We start from the raw sequence: 22,608 nt of genomic DNA, 5'->3' as shown, positions 1-22,608 counted from the left end.
TGGAGTTCAAGTGACACACTGTATGATAGAAAACGCAATTTCGGCCTCTATTGACCCCTACGGCCAATGTGAAAATTCCGAAACCTTATTGCGCATCTACAGGATATTCCTTTTCAGCTCCCAGTATACTGTGTGACTACTCAGGAAATTGCAGATGAAGTTCATTTACAAGCTTTACGATAGAAAACGTATTTTTTTTACCCCTGGGGCCAATACAAATTTCGAAACCTAATTGCGCATATATAGGACATTAATGTTCAGCTCCTATAACATTTGGTTACATGTAGCACTATCAATGTTGACAAGAAATGGGACGGACGGACTGGTATAACAATATACCCAAACTGTCTTTTGAAAGTGCGGGTATAAAATTCTCAGTCAAAATAGCTGCTGCACAGCTTCATTACTTGTGTAAGAGATAGACAAAGTTTTAATCAAATTTGTTCATCGGTGTTAACAATATTCTCTGAACAAAGTATGTCTACATATGGGCAGACAAGACGGTTCCAATATGAAAGGTGAAGATAACGAACAGTGATCAATCTCACAACTCTTTTAATCAAATGAATACAAAATAGATAGATGAGCAAACACGGATTCCTGGACACACCAGAGGTGAGATTAGGTGCCTAAGATAAGTAAGAATCCCCTGTCGACCGGTCACACCCACCGTGAACCCTATATCTTAATCAGGTAACCGGGGTTATTTGTAGTCAAAATCAGTGTGCCAAGAACGGTCAAACAATCGGTATGAAACACGTCAAACAGCATTTTGCCCAATGATATGTTGTATTGAGAAAGTACATGTAGATCATTATAACGACCATAAAAATTACGAAATGCTTACTTTAATCTGATTAGATTGTTGAAACCCCTGTACCATCAACTTGTTTGTCAGTAGCTTGCCTCGATTTAAAACTTGACCACACGCAGAACAAGCTCTTGCGTATCGAATCAGTTGAGATATATAAACACCATGTGCAGGTGCCAATGGAATAATGATGCATACATGTAATATACTTCCCTAAATTTCGTTTGCGTGGAAGTATGGTAAGTTTATGTCACATGATAGGTTTCAACAGTAAGGGTTAAATTCCGAATTTTGCAAATTTTATGGTCCGTCTACGTCCCCTACCTGAGAGTAAAGCAATCGAGAAATAAAGTTACCGATAGACATCCATGCTTTTCAATGATTTATTACAAACGCATATAACATTGTTAGTGTATGTCATATCACATCAGTCCTACTATGTCTAGTTATAAATCATCGCTATCAATTAACACATGTGTACAGATGTGATTTAGAAATGAAGGTGGCTTAAAATCAGAGACTTGCCTATGTGATTAACCGTCTAAAAGCCATGATTTGTACAGAAAAGTATGATGTTTTAAACATAAATACACATACATTTTTCTCTATGCAATCTCTTGTTCAACAATTTTGTATTTCACTGTTAATGAAGACGTTTTACGAAAAAATTACAACTCTTTTGTAAGTCTATTTGTCTTTCGTTGTCTTTCCATCTAATTCGTTCATGATTTTGTATATAAATCAGTGAGGGGGACCCTGTTTCTTGAAAGGAAGGCTATTCTTGATTTTTTAAATAAAATCGAGCAAGCTGTCCATCAAACTTGTGGATGAATCTTCTTCATGGTTCAGAATTTGCCGAATACTGTCCTTAAATTTGCAAATGTACTTTTGTTTTTCTTCCATAGATGCCCCATTTTCAAACACAACACATCGCTTACCAACACTGCTATATAGTGAACATATTTCTTCGCTTTTCTCGTTGTCAATGAAGTCATGTTCATTGTCTTGTAGATCCCCGCCTTTAGTGAGCAATAAGAAAGCTTTACTAAAATATGTCCCAAGCTTGAATTTTATTTGTTGGATAGCTTCCTTTTGGCTAGATCTTAATCTACTCGCAGCAAAGACAAGAACAATGACATCTGGTGGATTTCTGTCCATGTAATTCAACACGGATGGTAAACTTTCATCCGATAACCCGGGCGTGTCAAATAGTATTCCATATTCCGACTCATACTCTGTAATTTCTTTCGTCAGTGAATTTGCTTTCAAGTTATTCTCCGAGGGGGCTCTATTCTCTCCAAGCAATGTATTTATAGTTGCACTTTTCCCAGATCCTACTGGTCCAATGAATATAATTTTTCTGTTCTTTTCCACGAAAGACTGCACGGTATTTTCCACTAAAATTAGAAGATACACGTAACAAGCAGTGATAAATGTCGTAACTCTTATAAAGAATAAAAAATTAAGAGTATGGTAAACACGACCCCTGGACACACCAGAGTTGAGATCAAGTGCCGAGGAGGAGTAAGCACCCCTTGTCGACCGGTCACATCCGCCGTGAGATGTAATATACTAATCAGTATGATCAAAATAAAGATTTTGAAAGAAAAATTCCTACCAATCACATTTACCTAGATAGAAAATTATGTCCATGCAGGGAGTAGCTTAATCATTGTTATACTTTAATGAATGTTTCAATAAATACGTATTGGTTTATGAATAAGCAAGCATATCATTATGAAAACAGAACTTGGCGAAAAATTAGTGAATTGCAGTATCTAATCACCGTAGTTCTTGCTGTTTAAATCATCGTTACCTCCGCCCTCAGGGATATTGGTGCTTGTATTGTCTTCAATTATGGATTCTTCCGGTAGGAGTTTCCTTTAAAAAAGTATGACGCATCATATTTCTGATAGTAATTTTTCTGAAAAAAATGTTTTCGTTTTTCGAACTTCACTTGTTATAAAGAATAGAAAGTATTGGGTCCTCAATATTGAAGAATTCTAACACAAACTTCACCTGTGTGTGTGTGTGTGTGTGTGTGTGTGAGAGAGAGAGAGAGAGAGAGAGAGAGAGAGAGAGAGAGAGACAAATTATGGGAAACTCATAAGTAATGTAGAATTTTGATTAATTCCTTATACACGTCTATGGACCAGTTGGTGTCCTTTTAAAAAAGGACTGCAGTAATATTAGGACCATATCTTTTACACAACTTAATATTTTAGGTTGAAGTAAAAATGTGATTTAAAACATTTGTTTCATGATCTTGAAACATGCAACCATTTCAGTATTAGTCATACCGCTTGAGTTGTAATGATACATAATGACTACGAAATGTTCAGAAGTTTTGACCTTTAACTTCCGAATCAAGAGTCATCCTTGTTATTTAAAGTTTCAATTCAACAGGCGACACAATCTGGTCTAAATAGTAACATATAGATTGCAACTTCATAAATGATGGTCATATCAAGATATGGACAATATATCACTTCCTTTGTTGAGCGTTTGTGAGATGAATATGCAGCCGTGTAAATATTAATAAATTAAAGGCAATAACCCGTGGGGATCCGAGTTAGAATAGGCCCTCAGTACCCCCTTGCCTGTCGTTAGAGGCGACTAAATAGGGTGATCCTTCGGATGAGACCGCAAAAACCGAAGCCCCGTGTCACAGCAGGTGTGGTACGATAAAGACCCCCCTCCCTGCTTAAAGGCCGTAAGCGCCGAGCATAAGTCTATTTTTTGTAGCCCCTCACCGGCAATCTTGATGTCTCCATTAGTAAGAAATTCTCGAGTGGGACGTCCTTGAAACAATATATAACCAACCAACATTAACCGTTTCTATCCGATAAACATGTACTTGTACATTCGGTCCATATGTTGCGTGCTATCCTAGGTTATAATCAAGAAATAAAGCTCTAGTGCAATTGGTATATCGATCGACCTTTTGAAAACGTGCAGTTATGCATGTGCAAGATTCCCCATATCATCATTCATATATTTTGCATGACTTTCCTTTAACTAGGCGCAAGCAAAATGCATATAGATTATGTCGATGTAAAGATAAATGTGGTTCTCTGCCAAGTGTATTCAAGAAAGAAATATAGGCGTTACCATTTATATCCGTTTTTAGTCTTTATGATGAAACCTTTTTCATTTTTCCGAGTCCTTAAAACATCTTGTAGGTTGGTCGACTCGTGTTTTCGTCCTTCCTCCCAGCCGTTTTCGTTTCTCCATTGCCATTCATATTTTCCATTTTCTACAATTATATATTCATTAAAAAAAATATCGCTGTAATCGGATTTCCCAAACGGTTTCTATACATTTGCGTCATTCCCTAAATTGAAACCAATCAACACAATATCGTATTACTTGTAAGATAATTAGTACAGGTCTGATAAGGTCATGATAGCCCAATCCTAAAAAAAAAATCATATTAAAAAAAAATAGAGAGCTTGTATCACTCTTTCGATGGTGATACCATACTTCATACGAGATGTTTGAATGAGAACTTTAAATTTACTTGAAATGCCGACTGCTCGTTTCGCAGTCGGCATTTATACGACGAACCTTCGCCGTTATGACACCTTGCGTCATGCATAGGTTAATCTCTCTCTCTCTCTCTCTCTCTCTCTCTCTCTCTCTCTCTCTCTCTGATTTGATGAAAATTCAGACATTAGGGGAATTATTTTACATCATAATGTTCAAATCTTGCGTTTTACCGTTCTTGCTGAGGTTGTCTTCACCAATGTCATTAAAGATTTCTAGCGCTACAAATGATAGAAAATAAGATTTTTATGTTATATACATGTACATGTAAATGTAATGTCCAAAAAGCCTTTCTTACAATGCACCAATGAAGTCAGTCAAATATGAGAATTATGTCAAAACATATATTTTACTAAAATCAATTTAACATGTTTGCCTTCCAATTCATGCATGTAATTGTACGAACACGTAAAATATGGATACGTCTAAGAACAACAAATGATGAAAGTGGTTCCCTTACTCATTATCTGTGTACAATATAATGCATCGTTGTCAAGGAAAAACATTGACCAAGGATATGAACCATTCTATATCAATTTTACGATTTTTGTTTAACAAATGTCACCATGGTAACGGTGATACAGAACATGAACGACTGGACGATCTTCAAGGTCAGAAAGCAAGCCAATTCTACGAAAACATCTCGAACTTGCACGTATGTCAACCAATGTTTAGATGCAACTGCAGCGTCCCCCTGAAACCGCTTACCATCACATCTGCATTCCTGTCCATTAGTGTACACTTTTTAAAAGCATCTTAAAACTCATCTTTTCAAATGGTATTCGGTTGATAGATTATTATGTGCTTGTATTGTCATTCTATCTTATATCATCTTAATAGGTATGTATCAATTTTTTCTTCATTTTTTAATGTTTTGGATTTGGGTTTTACACTCTTCATTTTTTTTTCCGTCTCGTAAGCCATTCAATGCTGCCTGTATTCCAGTCCCGTGGGGAGCCAGATACGAATGAGTCCTCAGTACCCCTTGCTTGTCGAGGAAGGTGACTAAATAGACCGGTCCTTCAGCGACTGACCGCAAAAATCAGGGCCCCGTGTCACAGCAGATATGTGCATGTGTGTGTGTCGTGAACAACATGGATCTAATGGTGACATTTAAAAAATGTCTTATTTCAACGACCATGCATGGATTGTAAAGTTGTTTATAATATAACCTTTTTGCAAAATGTCACACTTTCATATAAAAGTTTCGTCATATCTACAAACTGACCATGTGGTATGTACATTCGCCCGTCAAACGTATTCATAACAAATTAAAATGACCATATGATATATACCTTCATTAGAGCCTACTTTTTCCCGACATTTGTCCTCGTCGCTGGTACCGGTATTTGAACTGAATGTTTCACTGTCAGAATCTGTACCACTTGAACTGGATGATTCATCACCAGAATCTTGACAATGGTAAGAAATTATTTCTATTTTTAGCATTTGAAAAGAAAAACCATTTCGATATTTGTGCTTTATTTTGCTTTTGGTGGTGTTAAATAATACACAATTGCCTTCTTTTATACGTGTATCATCTGGTGTTTGGTTTGCATTACCAGATTCCGCATTTTCATATCCATTGCCACCAGACTCCTCCTCTTTGTGGTACGAAAAGATATTCAGAAAATACTTTGAATTATATTACTTTGTGAATAATAAGCAACCCTTTCTTAATTAAATTTAGATGTTTTTGGAATTTAAATCCAATTTAGATAACCCTGGTCGCGCAGACGGACAAACATGTGCATCTGATGTAGAAGGCCCGACTCCAAGGCGCTACATTGTATAAATTTGGATCGCTAAAGTAGGAAGAAATGGTTCCTTCGCCAAGTACCTGCTATCAGAAATGGGCAGATGTTTCGAATGATAACTTAAAACTGAGCATGTGTGGCACAAAAAGCGTTAGCACAATAAAGCAAGAGGCCCACAAGCCTTATCGGTTACCTGAGTTTTAAAAAGTTAACGCGTTTCTTTCTGTCTGTTAAAACTTTCGACAGGGCAACTGAAGCAAGCAACAAATTTCAATCCTTCGTTCAGTGTTACAGAGTAGCAGATCGTTGTTTGTTATCTTCACATTCTATACCTCAAAATTTCAGCAATATCATGTAGATATGATGAACGCGTTCCGTATGTGGAGTAACATTGATATTACTAAGATTTATAGACGTCTCAGAATACCTTCAGTAGCACCCTCCTGTCTGTTTTCTCCGTGTTCATTATCCTTGAACGATTGTGGATTGTTCCACTCTAAAAATAATGTTGATAAATTGACATTCATTTCACTGTTGGACGGGAAAAGTACCGAGTGTCATTTCATTGATGAATAGTGCTGATGGTCCTAATAATTAGAGACCAGTCATTTTATACTACCTGAAACAAAAAGAGAGAATGCATGTTATTATTTGAAATAACTGTAATGCATACACTTTTTCAACAAAAGTCATGAATTATGGATTCAAACAAAGTTTGGGGGTATACTAGAATCACATCGTCCTTCCGTAGACGCAATTTGTCCCGAGTACATCTCTAACGCTGATCCACAGGTTTGATTCAAGCTTATCTTGTATGTGTAATGAAGTTGTAATGAGATAATTTACATGTAGAATATAATTAGAAAATTGACTGTATGATGAGAAATTTCTGACATCATTCTGCAAAGAGTTACAGGGCTTTATATATTTACAACGTGTTGTCATATTTTATTTAATATTTTACCAAGATAGATAGATAGATAAATAAATAATTCCATACCTGATTGTTCTTGATCTGGGTACTTCAGTCGTATTCGTATATCTGAAATTGTATGAATGTGTTTTTTTTTTTTATAACAACTATCATGTAGGAAAACTGGGGTAATTTTGTGAATAAGTTTTCAGAGCCATTGTTGGCATTCTCCTGGTTTTAAGTTCTCTACCGGTTTGTAAAACCGAAGGGGACTAGAGCTTTCTATTCCATCTGTCTCTCTATATGACTGTCAATATGTCCCTCTACATGACTGCAAATACGTCCATCTATATGACCGTCAATCTGTCCCATATTGGTTTTCCAGACTTTTCCCATTATACCTGCGTGGATTCACTTAAAGTTTTCAGTGCAGTCAAGTTCGAATTTGATGGACAAGTTGTAAAGAAATTGATTTTTATATTTGACATATTTTATTCATTGACGAAATTATGCGACTTTCCCGGGAAAAGTTAAAGGGAAAGGCAACTCTAACCACACATTTGCTTTTATGAATAAAGTGTTAATTACTGATATCGCAATTGACAGTCTTTAACTACAAAAATTCTTGCTTAACAATTAAATCAATATTAATCTATCATGTACTTTAAATTACCCGCCGCTAAGGGAGTGGCCGTTGAAGTTTGATTTATGACGTCACACCGTCTATTCCAGTTTATTTCATCAGCAGCACTGTAAACATGACAAGTCACGAACAGTTAAGTTTGGAGCCGTATAGAATTGAGCCCGTTCTTTCGAAAGAAGAAATTGAGAAAAGAAGACGTTCGGTCGAGTCGCAGAGAAGACAGACGGTAAACGTTCTTCATACAAATGTCTTGAACCTCAACTTGTCATTACGCAAATGATGGATCCACAGTTTACGTAGTCTTTTCTTTTCAAATGACTTGCTTGAGTCGGGAATTTCAAGATAAAAAACATTCAACCTTTTTTTTTTTTTTTTTTTTTTACATCTCCCCGGCTTCGCATTTGTGTAATCAATTGCTTGTCAGGAAGGCATCAACCTAATTATTCGTAAAATCTACCACATGTACATCTTTGATGATCTCACAGGTGCTTGGGTTCAGGACCCCCTCCTCCGAATAAGCTACATGAGTTGATTTAATTAATTTTTTTTGTTGAAAATATTTCTAATGCATGTCAACGTCTTGCATACCCATAAAGTCCAAAATACATGTAATTCAAAATAAGCTCTTTTAAAAAAATTCTCACTGTTTATATTATAAGTTCTGTTATAATAACCAATGAGTGTATTTTTAAGGGCTTATTTTCAATCATTTTGGACTTTATGGGTATGTAAGACGTTGTTGACATGCATTAGAAATATTTTCAAGAAAAAATAATTAAATCAACTCATGTAGCTTATTCGGAGGGGGAGGGGGAGGGGATGGGGGTCCTGAACCCAAGTACCTGTGGATGATCTTAGAATCTCATCAAAATCGGAACAGACGGTGGGACATCAAAATTATTGATTTTTGTGGTCTTGAATACAAAAGAGTTGCACATCATGGCAGCCTCTATAGATCGCGGGAATTTTAATTTTTGACGTTTTCAAATTAGTACTGAAGTTTATCTAGACCATATATCAACAGAATTGTATGACAAATCTTTATCATATGATTAATCCTATGATTTATCATGTAAAAATCTTTTGGTTTGCCTTTCCCTTCAAACTGGTGTTGGTTTGGGCATTTACTTAACTGTTGTAAACATCCGTTGTGAGGAACCGATTGCGCAACATAACATGGTTCATGTTACGAATGAGAAATACTCTCTGAGATCCATTCTCCTACCGCCGTGGTGATCTGGTGGTAGAGCGTTCGTCCCGCATGCGAAAGATGGGAGTTTGAATCCCGGCCGCGACAGACCCAAGTCATTAAACCAGATAGAGACAGTTCCATCACTAAACGCTCGACATCAGGTGTGAATGGCACGGGTCCTCGGATATGACCTTAAAAACGGATGTCCCGTGTCACAGTAGATGTGGCACGCTAAAGAACCCTCACTGCTCAATGGCCGTAAGCGCCGGGCATATGCCTAAATGTGAAGCCCTTAATTGGTGACATCTCCATATGAGTGAAATATTCTTGTGTGGGACATTAAACAATACAAAATCAATCAATAAATCTTAGATTTATTCTAAAGTGATCTTTATTTTTTTCCCAAAAATGGCACATTGTGGGTCATGTTCTTTGACCCTTGGAGTACCTTCGCCTTTGCTTATTTTACTTAGATGTTTCCCTATCCGTTTAAGAACATTTAATTACCTTTGCAAATATTATATGATACCTATGTTGAAAGAAAGTCAATAGTGATACCCAATAGTTTTACCTCGTCATCACAAGAAATTTTCATTCCATTTAAATCATAGACGATGTTTTCGTTTTGTGTTTTATTGCCAATAGAGGTAGCTTGGGTTTGCCTAGATTTTGATTGAGGAGAACAATTTAATCAAAGACCTGTCATATTGAAGTGCTGCAATGAAACATTTTTCTGATTTTGAAAATGTATTGTCATCTGTATTATTGTAAAAATTACATTTATGTACAAAGAGAAAAAGTTAATCAAAATATAGGACTCACAGCGGGTGTGGCCGGTCAAGAGGGGATGTTTACTCCTCCTAGGCATCTGATACCACCTCTGGTATATCCAGGGGTCCGTGTTTTCCCAACTCATTTTTTTGTATTGCTTATAGGAGTTATGAAATTTATTACTGTTCGTTATCTTCACCTTTCCTATATGAAGATGTCAAAAAGTACAATTGAAAAAACTGGTCCTTGTGGTACACCGCTAATTATATTAGACATGATGGAGGTACGATCAATGTTCACTATGCTACAGATGCCGATTCACAAGGAAAGTGATGTGGAGTCAACAAGCTCGAATAATAAAGAAAAAAGAAAGTTTCATGGATGATGTATGATAATGAAACACAAAACATATTTTATACATTATGTGAAACAAAATGGAAAAGAGAATACGTTTACACAAGGATGTGCCGCTTTCAATATCTTAATAAATCAATTAAGAATCCAGTTAAATTGTTTTGTTTTATTTGCACCAATTTCATTAGAAATGTGACCATTCAACATAACGTTATGTATCGATTATCTAAAATTGCTAATTTTAGAAATGGACACAGTGTGCACTCTCAGGGCCCCATAGATTTTAAAATGGTTTAGCCATTTTATCATGACTGGGGCCATTGGCCCTCTAATTGTTGTTTATTCTTCGCAGGTCCTAAATGAAACCAATTTAAGAGTATGTATCAGAGAAAACATGGAAAATCACTACTATCGTCCAGATGGGTACATAGAATATTCCATTTTGTTATATGTTTTTATGATCTAGTGTGTAACATAGGATTAAAAAATGTACTTTGGAATTTCCTCACGTGTTTTTAGCTCTTCTGAGCCAAAGGCTCAAAGAGCTAATGCTATGGCCATTTGTGCGGTGTGCGTAAACTTTTTAGAAAAAGGGCTATAACTCAAGAACCCCTTGGCCAATTTTTTTCAAATTTGTTACAGGGTATCATTGGCTTTCATACATACTAAATAGAGGGATGTGACCCTTTAACAAGGGGAGATAATCAGGAAAATACAAACAAAAGTAGTGGTTGCTAAAAAATCTTCTTCTCAAGAACCACAGGGCAGACTATCACCAAACTTACACATAAGGATGAGGATATGTTGTAGATTAAAAATTGTTCAAGGCATTACCCTGGGGCAAAGGGCGTGGTCTCAAGGTCACTTCAAAGTTGACCTAAATTTAATTTTTTTTTTAATTCCTTAAATCTTAGATATTTTAGTCATTATAAGGACTAGGATCATCAAATTTTGACAGTTGATGCATCTTAGGACCTTGTGTCAAGTTGTCTCAAAAGTAGGTCACGGTGACCTACTTTTTGAATTTTACAGGTATTTATTTTAAAATTAATTTTGATGCATATCTTGGACACTTTGAAGCCTATGATCATCAAAACTTGTCAGTTGGTGGATCATGGGACCTTGAAATGCGTCAACTGAAAAATAGGTCACCGTGACCTACTTTCTGATTTTTATGGCTTATCATTTATAGATATATTTTAAGTTGTTATTTCAAATACCGAGAGGTTTAGAATCATCAAATCTTGTAAGTTGATGCATTTTGAGGCCTTGAAACATATTTATAAAAAAAGTAGGTCACAGTGACCTACTTTTTGAATTTTGCAGATATTCAAATTTCACATTTTCAATTTTAGATGCATATTTTGGGCACTGTAAAACCTAGGATCATCAAACTTTGTCAGTTGATGCGTCTTCAGTCTTCGGTTTGTGTCGACCAAAAAGTAGGTCACTGTGACCTACTTTTGGCATTTGACAGTTATATTTATATATTTCAGTCACTAATTGACCTACAATCATCAAACTTTGACAGTTGATGCATCTTGAGTCAACAGAGTGTGTCGACCAAAAAGTAGGTCACCTTGACCTACTTTTGGAATTGGACGGCTATATTTATATAATTCAGATACTATTTGACCTACAGTCAACAAACTTTGTCAGTTGATGGGTCTTGCATGTTCGGAGTTCGCTGACCAAAAAGTAGGTCACCATGACCTACGATTGGAATTTGACAGCTATATTTCAATATTCAGATACTAATTGGCTTAAAATCATCAAACTTTGTCAGTTGATATTTCTTGGGTTCTCAAAATGTATAAACCAAAAAGTAGGTCACATTGACCTACTTTTTTTGAATTCTTAGGATTTAACTAAAGATTTAGAATACTAAGAGGCTAAGAATAGAAATGGTGAGGTTGTACAATTTATCAGAAGAGCGATTCTAGGCCCTTGGGCCTCTTGTTATTTTTAGCAACTGGTTATGATTAATAGAATCCTTCATTAGTACGAGTGTGGGATAGGGAAATTCCACCAAGGGGACAAGATTCGCAGTCTAGGACGAGGCTTTGCCGAGTCCTAGGCAGCGAATCTTGTTCCAGAGGTGGAATTTCCCTATCCCACACGAGTAAATAATGAAGGATTATTTTTCTCACATTTTACCTACAGTTTAGTGTATAAATTTAGGAGCTTTGAGAAAATTCTAAATTATCAAAATCCTCATTTGAACTTCGATGCAAAAACTAATTAGATAGACAGAAAGAGCATACCCGAAAATGGTTTACACTGTAAGTGTAAACTAAAAAAAACACTAAGGTTGTCCGCCAGAAAGCTATATAAATTAATATTCATAGATAACAATGCAAAATATTTTTACTTCACCGTAACGTAAATCTTCACCGTGTAACGTAAATCATAGAAAATATATGACGTCACAATCAAATGACGTCGCAGCAGTGTGAGACAGAAAAATCTCACATGGGTAAAGTCGATCTCACACTGGTGATTATGTGAGAAATGATTATCTCCCTCATGCATAGCTCTATCCTTGGACGAATTTGGCTCCAGTTTTTGGCACTCTAATTTTACTTTCAGCTCTCACCCTGCGTTATTTTCATTTTCAAGAATTTCGTCAAAATAAAGACTATTATGAACCACAATTTAGTAAGAAATTGAATGTCTTTTTATATTCGTGTGACTTATTATCATGGTTCTTTCTCAAATTGTTTCAAACCTTGAATTCAGCTCATGAAGTAAACATCCGTGCGAATTTTCGTAGGTACTCGATAGTAAACACTAGTGTTTTAGAAAAGTAACTACTTTCATTCATAATATGGGGAATATTCTGTTTCTTAATACGTCTGTGCGATACGTTTTAGACTAAGAAAACATTTTAATATGGTGTTTTTGGGGGAAAATAAAAAGACCGATTGCATCAAAAATCTAGAAGTCGTGCGTTACTGAATCGTTTCACCCTGGTCACGATGGTCCACGACTCCACGGTGAAGTAAAATGAGCAGGATATTTTTGCCAGAATCTAAAGTTATTCATACTAGATATTACTGGCAAATGTTGAATCCAAACAGAGAATTTGCTACTGGACCATTTTGCTTGTTTTTCTCTGAGATATCCTCTTAATTATACAAAATTACCTTCCGCTGCAATTGTATCATTCTGTCTTCGGTGCCTTTTCTCTGATTCTTGATTTTCATCATGTTCGTCGTCAGATTCATCTTTACAATAACAGTAGAATATTTAACATTATACAATATTACAATGCTATCAAACTAAAGGCAAGGACAATATACCGCTCCTTTGTTAAATCATATTATTTAGATTCAATGATATTTACTAAGTCCTTTAATACTCATTCCGATATCGGCAGGTGTTTGGACAGTATTCTCGTCCACCAGATCGTTATTGGAAATTTGATGAACGCCAGGTTTAGCATCTTCGTTCTCTTCTTTATGAAGTTGAAATGAAATAAAATTTTATATGAAGCAGTTTTTAATTTGAATTTATGAAGAAGTGAAAGCTAAAGTTCACATGCATCTTTAGAAAGTACAATAATGAATAAGAACAATAATTTATCATTTAATAATCATTAAATAAATAAATTTCTTTGTACATATTGTCGGCAGAACATATCGTTCTGAACGGGAAAGCAGCAGTGGTATAGCTGACATATGAGGGTTGGGGGTTGGTGAACAATGGGCCTATTTTGTGAGATAACAATGGGAAGGACAATGGGGGATTATCCGGATAATTCACTTCTATTGTAAAGCGAAGGTGAGAACAATGGAGCAAGGTCATGGATGCTATGTGACCTGTAGGAGACATCTTCCTGAACGTCACACTTATTGCAAATTACATGTTTCTGTTCCCCGTCCAGGTTTTTAGAGACGATTAGCATACAATAAAACAAAGACGTGTCCCCCCATATGTCAGCTATACTACTAGCAGCTTACAAATTCCAGAATGAGACAGACGGGAATCTTATCATATACCTATCATTAATGAACAAAATGTGTTTGTGAAACACTAATGCCTCCGATTACAACATTTTCAAAGACCGGTCAACAGGGGATGCTTACTCCTCCTAGGCACCTGATCCCACCTCTGGTGTGTCCAGGGGTCCGTGTTTGCCCAACTATCTATTTTGTATTGCTTGTAGGAGTTATGAGATTGATCACTGTTCGTTATCTTCACCTTGCATATACATTTCCAAGTCACAAGGTCAACAAATTTGGAACCAATAGAAAGGTCTTTTCACAAGATATATACATGTTAAATATGAAAGTAGTGCCTCACGGTTAAAAAGATATGACATCGATTAGAATTTTCAAACAGTAGTTCAAATGTCAATGTAAAGAGTACCAGTGTGAAGTTTTTAGTACCAATAGAAAGGTCTTCCCACAAGAAATACACATGCCAAATAGGAAAGATGTACCTCTTTTATGTTGGAAAAGATATGACGAAGTTTAAAGTTTTCTTTCTGAAAAATTCAATACGCATGCCAAATACGACTATCATTAGGTCACCTGAATCATTCAGGTGACCTATTGCTATCTGTTTTTGTCCGTCGTCGTGCGTTAACATTTGAACATTTTCAGCTTCTTCTCTGAAACCCCTGAACCAATATCAACCAATTTTGGCATATAGCATCTGTGGGTGGAGGGGAACAAAAATTGTGAAATTCGTGGTCCCTGCCTCCCTGGGGCCTGAGGGGTGGGGCAAAAACCATCAAAATGAGTGTAATTTTAAAAAAGATCTTCTTCTTTACTCCTGGACATCAAGAAGCCAAACTGTGGGCATAATTATAATGAGCGTTGAGCCCTCTACCAAAATTGTGAAATTCATGGCCCCTGGGGCAGGGGTTCTTGTGTTAGGGTGGGGCTCTATTGGTCATATAGTGAAAATGTAGAAATTCTTTGAAAATCTTCTTATATTGGTTTTATCTAAGGAGTAAATAACCCTTTTCTTTATGATGTCCCAGACTTAGGTTTTTTAAAAAAGGATTATTGATTGAACATAAAAATGACACATGTACTTCATGACCACATAGCTATTCAATGTTTCTTCCATCCAAAAGTAAAATTTTTATATTTAAACAAAAACCTAATTCAAACATTGGAAGGTTGTTACATGATACTCAGGTGACCTATAAGGCCCCTGGGCCTCTTGTTTTTAAATACCTTTTAAAAAATACCGTTTGTTGGCTTTTTGTAATGTTGAACTTAACAGATGCTAATTTAAATGCGAATGAAGTTTCGTCCATACCTGATGTCAAATGGTGATCATTTTTTCGTCCTTCAAAATTATCACTTTCTGGTTCATGAAGTTCTTGTTTTCTATGTTCGGCTAAAATATATTTGACGTTTACATGTAAAAGTCAAGCGAACAAACGTAAATATGCATACCAATATCATTCAGTATATTGATTTGGAGTACACTGAATTACCTTTTCTCTGCAGGAACCTCTTTTTCTTTGGTTTTACTTCCCCTACAATTCAAAGTTTTTTTTTGTTTTTTTTTTTTGTTTTTTTTTTTAGAAAACAGATAGCTCAAACAATATATGGTGTAGTAGAAGTAAATTCTGTTAGATTAACCATGTGCTACCCCTTGGCCACCCTTAAAGCTGTAGCGTAGTGCGCTAACTTTGAGGCCCGGGTTCAAATCGCAATCCCGACCCGCTTGAAACTCAAAACATATAATATAGGTTGTAACTGACTTCGTCAAGTTCCGGAATTTAGAAGTGAGAATTATGGATAGTTCGAGTATGACCTTAAAATCCAGGACTGATATTATTATATTGTAAAACTTATACCAATTTTGATGCACCAGATGCGCATTTCGACAAATAATGTCTCTTCAGTGATGCTCAACCGAAATGTTTGAAATCCGAAACAACAATGACGTTTTAGAGCTATTATAGGGAAAAGTAGCGTGCATATGCTTTGAAACGCAAAGAACATTCACTTTTACGGCCGTGGGCGCAATTTATAAATCAAAATATGCGACACTCTGCATGTGTACTTAAAACTGACGATGTCTTTACATGAGTGAAAAAATATCAAAGAGACGCAAATCAACTAAATAAAAAAGAACAAACCTCTTGGTGATGTATACTCCATTGCGTTAATCTACAACTTGCAGAATGTACCCAAGTATTCCAGGTAAATATCAACATCTTTAAAAAACGAGTGTTCAAATATAAAAGTAAGTGGTAAGACATCAGCATTTTAATTTGTATGCGTAAATATAAATAACACCAAATTGTCACTGCATACATACAAGTATTGACAAAAGAAAAAACTAAACTTTAACGTGATGAACAAACACAGATATACAATTGTATCTTGTAAAGTTTATGAAGATTGATTGTATATTGTTTAGCGTCCCTCTATATAAAATTCTTATCACGCCTCAGACAAAATTGTTGAAATCTGATTGGTCAGATCTTGGTCACATGACGCCGTGAAAAAAACCGTATCATGCGAGTAAAATCCGTATTGGGCGAGTAATTTTATTTATCGTCGGGTTCGACTTGCAGCCGTTTCAAAAGGAAAGACATTTGACTAAGTTGTATGATATAGACCCCCACATATACAGTTAGAGGTCTTCGACGTGATAAATTCGTTACACAGTCAGTTAGTGACCTGATACGGAAAAATTCATGGTGTGAAAAGAAAACCCGTATCGGGCTCGGCTTCGCCTCGCCCGATACGGGTTTTCTTTTCACACCATGTATTTTTCCGTATCAGGTCACTAACTAACTGTGTAACTAATAATATCAACACCAGCTCCTGCAGAGAATAACTTCTCATTTGTTATTTACAACCGTTAATGCTCATTTGTTATTTACAACCGTTAATGCTCATTTGTTATTTACGATCGTTAATGCTCATTTGTTATTTACGACCGTTAATACTCATTTGAAAGTTGACAGTTTGCAGTTTGCTTGATGGTTGCGTCTTACATGTATTCGTCTGGTTTTACTTCTTTATTAATGAAATACCTCACAAAATATAGACTTTGCAGCACCCCATAAATTCCGTTTAAAATCCAATTGCTTCGGTTTGCTGAAATTCTTTCAAAATGATGAATTCAAGGGGAAATCTTAAGGAAAACAGCCCTAATTTTTCATGTCAATTTCTAATGTTAAATTCTTTTCTACTCTATACATTTTTATTAATTGTGTTTTGATGTAGTTTGCCGATCTTAATCCGATTATGCAACAGAGGGCAGTTTACCAGTGCATCCATGTGTTAATCGTGTTTATTGGCTGTGACTGTGACAAAGATGTGACTATTGAAGTCTATAAAAAAACAATACCTTTAGTAAATATGTGCAAATGGAGATTATCTGAGGGGTAAGTTCATGATCCGTCACTAAAGTGTAGGATACAGTACACCTATTTTATATAAAGATAAGTATTATTATTAACATTAAGGAGCTATAATAAAATCATCGTTTGTGTACAATCATATGTGTAAATGCATTCAACCTTTTCAGTAGACACTGTTCTGTGTGTTATTTTTGTTTACTTGATACTTTCGCTTTGCTATTCATTTAGATTTTGCGTATGTCTGCTACACACTTCATAGGCAATGCTAACCATGTTTACAGGTAAAAAAAAATTTCGTTGCAAGTTTTTATTCTACACTGAAACAAACATTTAATAAAAAATAATTGTGAGGAGAGGAGGTCTCATCAATTAAACGCCGATTGTTATTAGGGTATATAACTAGTGGACAATTTATCAAATACTTTGACAATCTTCTTTTGGAATGTGGTTCTCTCAATAAGAAAACAATTATATCACTCTGTATGTTTCAGGTTATAACCAATGATAGCTGAGACAATGGAACCCAGGAAGATGCTCTTCCTGCATTTAATTTTATTGTCAAATGTGCGAGTGTAAGTCCATTAAGAAAGTTAGCTGTTGAGCTTTTAAGCATAACTGCGCAGGATGCTATAACTAAGTATTTACTGGTTCAATATTGATTATACCTGTATTGGTGCAAACGTATTACACACCTATTACTGAACCTATCGAGTTGACAAAATGTTGTGTCAATTCAAATTTTGAAATGGTTTGGCAGAGACTTTTGTGGGGGAAGGATTGATTAAAGGGGCATTAGTTGTCATTTTATCACAAAGAATTGAATTCAATGAAAATTGCTCTATATTATAAATTTCAGTAATAACATCAGTATTTAATTATCTCAAACACCTTTTAACCTCGAAGCAGGCACATGAATTTGCAAATTTGGTGATTAAATACATGCAAGTATTGTCTTGAAAGACAATGATTCTTCCTTATATATTTCTTTACACTAAAAGCTGTTATCTAACGTAGTTGTATCAAGTTTCCAAAATAAAAATAAAATGACATTACTCTGCGAACATCTTTAGAATGACTACACCTGCCCTAACATAGTTATACAATTCCTAATTTAAGCCCTATAAATTTCTTAATCTTATCACTAAAATAAGCCCTTATTTTTAGTCAAACGTGCGGGACAGCCTGTTAATGCTGAAACACTATAGTGTTGTCTCATTCTATTATGACGTTACAATCGAACGTTTCTCGTCTAGTTAACTGCCCCATTAGCCAATTAAAGTGCAAATTACAAGAAGAAAATGTTATCATTTAATTTTATATGTTACACGCTTTTTCATTGGTTGAACAATTGTTGGAATATTGCATCCAACGAAAAAAAAATTGCAGGAACTACTTCCTATTGGAATGTTGGAAATTCCTCTGGATGCTTAGTATTTATAGATTTATTTATAGATAGGGAATCCTGAAAAGAAAAACTTAGCAATTCTATCGATCTATATAAATTTATTCAACAAAAACAAGTATCAAATATAAATAACTTTTGAGTATGCAAAATAAAATAAACATGCACCCTACGACAACTTCATATCACAAACCCAAATGCCAGATACACCGCACACTGCCTCAGATATACTGCAATATCGTAGCCCTTAATGACTATGGTTTCGAACTCCGGGATTATATGTTTATGAGTGGGAAGCGAAACGAGGCTTCCGTACGACGTTACAACAGCTGTGACGCCTTAGGAATTCACTGATAAAACTAAAACAAACCTCTGTAAAACACACTTGTCCACCTGAAAGCGGTGACAACCCTCAAGAGAACCCTAACTGGCATCCCACATCATGATCATGCACATGTCCTACGCTTGCCAATATTACCGACATCGAACCTGGTACTTAATTCCAGTTCCACTTAACAAACTTCCAGCAATTTTCTCTCAACATGACTTATCTCTAACTCATCCTTTTAAAACAGCGTTTTTTAGTCCTCAAGAAACCCGTTTGCTCAACAATAAACAACAGTTCGTGGAAGCCGCTATCGTTGTTTTAAAATATATAAAAGATAAAGAATAAATTCATTATTTTTTCGTTGGAAGGAGGTGTACCACGAAAAAAAAAATGATGGAAAACTTTTGTATAATGCGCTACGCGCAATGATGCAGTTTTCCGTCATCTAACGAAGAAAATAACATTCATTCCTTAAATACACATCCTACGACATTGACATCTATATTATATTAACATATATTATTATCAATTTTTCTTATGAGTACTATCAAGAAAACCACTCATGTTGATGCAAATATGTCAATATACATTTTAGATTGATTGAATGAATATTGTTTAACGTCCCTCTCGATTGATTGATTGATTGATTAATGTTTTCCGCCACAATTTTAAGTTATCTGGTAGCGACCAGTTTTTATTAGTGGAAGAGAGAACCCAGATACAATGTACTTGGGAAGAAACCACCGACCTTCCGAAAGTAAAATGGGAAACTTTCTCACTTACCGGCGCGAGCTCGAGAACATTTCACTCACTGCCAGTGAAGGGCTGCAACATTTAGGCCTATGCTCGAATTCTCACGGGATTACATTTAAGAAAATTAAAAATATATTACATACTATACCTATAAAGCTTCATACGCGCATTGTTCAACGTTTCGCAATTTCTATGGTCGTTATAACGATCTAGTTTGCCAATATAATTTATCATTGGATAAAATGCTGTCTGACGTGTTCCATACCGATTGTTAGGCAGTTCTTGGCAACATTTAGTTTTAGAGAAAATAAACATTCGTTCAAACTCACGTTCGGAATTCCCTAGCTACTATCACACATTAATACACTAGAAGACCCAGAATACACAATATTCATTTTATGTTCCCAAGTTTTATAACCCAGCCAAGGAGACCTTTGCCTTGGTTATTGTTTTAGGCAGGCAGAAACAAACACCAACTGAATAGAAAATTGTCATTTAGTATGTAAATGACGCTAAAAATTAACATACAGTTGTATGTAAAAAAAAAAAAAAAAAAAAAAAAAAAAAAAAAAAATGGAAAAGTATACGTAGGGGTCAGGAGACTAGTAAACATTGGATATATCAATTTGGCATCATAATATGCAAGCTGACCCCCCTATTCCAACAAAATACAAAATATTGCTAAAAGTAATAAAAACATGTAAAATGACACAAAATAACTGCATGTCTGCCTACAATATCAAATTAGTGAATAAAACACGATATCTACATCAATACAAATTTGTGTACTTACATACGTTTCGAAGATCCAAATAACTTATCCACCATTTTAAATTAAAAAGAGGGCTTGAATAAAACGACCAAACCGGTTTGACATAACTTTCAATACATAAAATCTATTTAAAGCATACGTCTTTGAATGAACTCCAAGTAATCATTTAGGAAGTTTAAACTGAACGATCGTGATAGTATGACAATCGATCAACAAAATCAGCAATATTTGTTTTTGAAAAATGAATCAAGGACAAGTAGCAAAAGGTAAGATTTCATCATTTTTCCTGTTTTATTCCGTAGCGCGATGTCTTCAATAACAGGATATTGCGATATGAAATTGAATGTAATATTCCGAATATGTTAATATGATTGTAGGTCCGGATAAAATTAGTAGAAATTTCAACTTGAACGTAACTATGAGTAATGAAAGGAGTATAATGGACATTATAGGTTTTATAGCCACTAAACCGTATAGGGAATATTGAATTATATATGTCTTTCAGTGACTTTGTACTGATCATTCAAAGATCGGATAGGTGGGATATTCTGCTATGAATACTTTATTCGGTTCGCCACTAAGTTTGTACAGTCATTGGCGGATTTAAGGGGGCGCAGCCCTGCCACCTAATCTTTTTTTAATTTAAGGAAAATCGTGGTATCTTGTGTTTAGAAAAATGTACTAAACGATAAGAGAAGCAGTAATTCCTTACACTCCTGGAGAAAAAAAATGACAAAATCTTTTGATTTCTTGAATTACTTCATTGGGACAACTTAATTTAAAAAACCTTTAAAATTTGCGTCATTTTATTAATTTCACCTTATAAAAAATGATAGAAAATAGTACAAATGATTAAATAAGAAACATTGAATTGCATATATGTTTAAAACAATAAGATGCCCCCCCCCCCCCCCCCCCCCCCCACACACACTCTCTCTCTCTCGATTGAGGATTAAGAATATCAATTATTAAATATATCCAATTCTATTATTAAGCTGTTAAAATGTGTAGTAATAGTGAATGTATATGTATAATTTCTCTTTATGAAATAAAATTCACGATAGAGAAGGCACATGTATACAGAGTACATGATATATCGTACCACATTAAACAGTTTATTTGCGTGTTTTAACTTATATCACTTACGTGATGACATCACGATAGGTAAACAGTTTGCGATTAACTTTTTTATTAGTCCATAGGGCAAGCGAGAGCATAATAATTGGCGGGTCAAATAAATTTTACTACCCCATATGCTAGCTGTACAATAATGATTCAAAATTTCGAGTTTCTACATTTTAATCGAATATTGCAATTTGGATTGCAAGTTTAAGACGGAAGTTCAAGCTTTCTTTCAACTTCTAAATTCACGTCTCCATCCATATACTATGATTGATAAACTATGAGTTGGTTGTACTCTGCATGAAAGCACGACTGTATCCTGCGTATAGGAATGGTTGTATCCAAATAACGTTTGTCCATGGTGTTGCAGGAAACTGATGTAGGCCTACATAATTTGACCCGTGTTTACTTTCATGTATAAGGATTTATCATGTTTATATGTACCATGACAGTTCATGATATGAATGATTTAATACTAAAATACATCACTTAACAAATGTATTACACTTTTCAATTTGAAGGTCAATTTAAATGTTCATACTTCAGATTGAAATCGAACTTACAAGTGAATATTGAAAAACGTATTGCAATGATTTTTAAAAATAAAAACCACAATGAACAATAGGCCTATGTGTGGCTTTTATCATAAACACAACATTGTATATATGATAGTGAAATTTGTATTTACTTCACTTGGATAAATTTATAGCTTTATGAATTTGCATTTAATTTTGATAAAAGTAGATATGATTCAAATTTTATTTCTAAAAAATTCAGAAATATCTTAATCTCTTGAGATGCATTTTTCTTCTGGTTTGCGTCAACAGTTAAAATAGGCTAGGACTGGTATTCGTTTCTTTGACGTATTGGACTGTACTTCCGTGGGTCAGTTGATAAACATG

The 22,608-nt window shown here is 35.1% G+C and overlaps 2 protein-coding genes and 1 pseudogene across 8 annotated transcripts in view; 1 reads left to right on the top strand and 2 right to left on the bottom strand.

The window, feature by feature from the left end:
* Window positions 1-22,608, bottom strand: part of LOC125667212 (uncharacterized) — a 303,650-nt pseudogene that overhangs the window by 188,194 nt on the left and 92,848 nt on the right.
* LOC125662370 (uncharacterized) lies at window positions 1,181-20,737 on the bottom strand. 7 transcript variants are annotated; one of them, XM_048894566.2, is made up of 14 exons: window positions 20,606-20,737; window positions 16,094-16,171; window positions 15,443-15,484; window positions 15,262-15,342; window positions 13,334-13,444; window positions 13,134-13,214; window positions 9,685-9,837; window positions 7,115-7,156; window positions 6,542-6,610; window positions 5,653-5,769; window positions 4,531-4,578; window positions 3,923-4,067; window positions 2,598-2,692; window positions 1,181-2,208 (listed from the first exon to the last, which is right to left on the bottom strand). In XM_048894566.2, the coding sequence occupies exons 2-14, from the start codon at window positions 16,113-16,115 to the stop codon at window positions 1,601-1,603; spliced, it is 1,614 nt and encodes a 537-aa protein (XP_048750523.2). In that variant the 5' UTR covers window positions 16,116-16,171; window positions 20,606-20,737; the 3' UTR covers window positions 1,181-1,600. The 7 variants fall into 7 exon arrangements, with proteins under 7 accessions (XP_048750523.2, XP_048750524.2, XP_056003218.1 ...); XM_048894567.2 differs by lacking the exon at window positions 9,685-9,837 and adding an exon at window positions 5,878-5,961; XM_056147243.1 differs by lacking the exon at window positions 9,685-9,837 and having other exon boundaries at window positions 5,653-5,961.
* Window positions 20,736-22,608, top strand: part of LOC125662371 (GTPase IMAP family member 7-like) — a 14,407-nt gene continuing 12,534 nt past the window's right edge. The window contains exon 1 of the mRNA XM_048894570.2: window positions 20,736-20,850. Coding sequence (XP_048750527.2) covers window positions 20,826-20,850 — 25 coding nt within the window. The 5' untranslated portion in view covers window positions 20,736-20,825. The remainder of the gene's footprint in view (window positions 20,851-22,608) is intronic.

This window comes from Ostrea edulis, chromosome 8 (genome assembly GCF_947568905.1).
Source record: "Ostrea edulis chromosome 8, xbOstEdul1.1, whole genome shotgun sequence".
NCBI classification, from domain to species: domain Eukaryota; kingdom Metazoa; phylum Mollusca; class Bivalvia; order Ostreida; family Ostreidae; genus Ostrea; species Ostrea edulis.
Note: the sequence above shows the minus strand (reverse complement) of the source record. Positions and strands in the feature narration are given on the sequence as shown.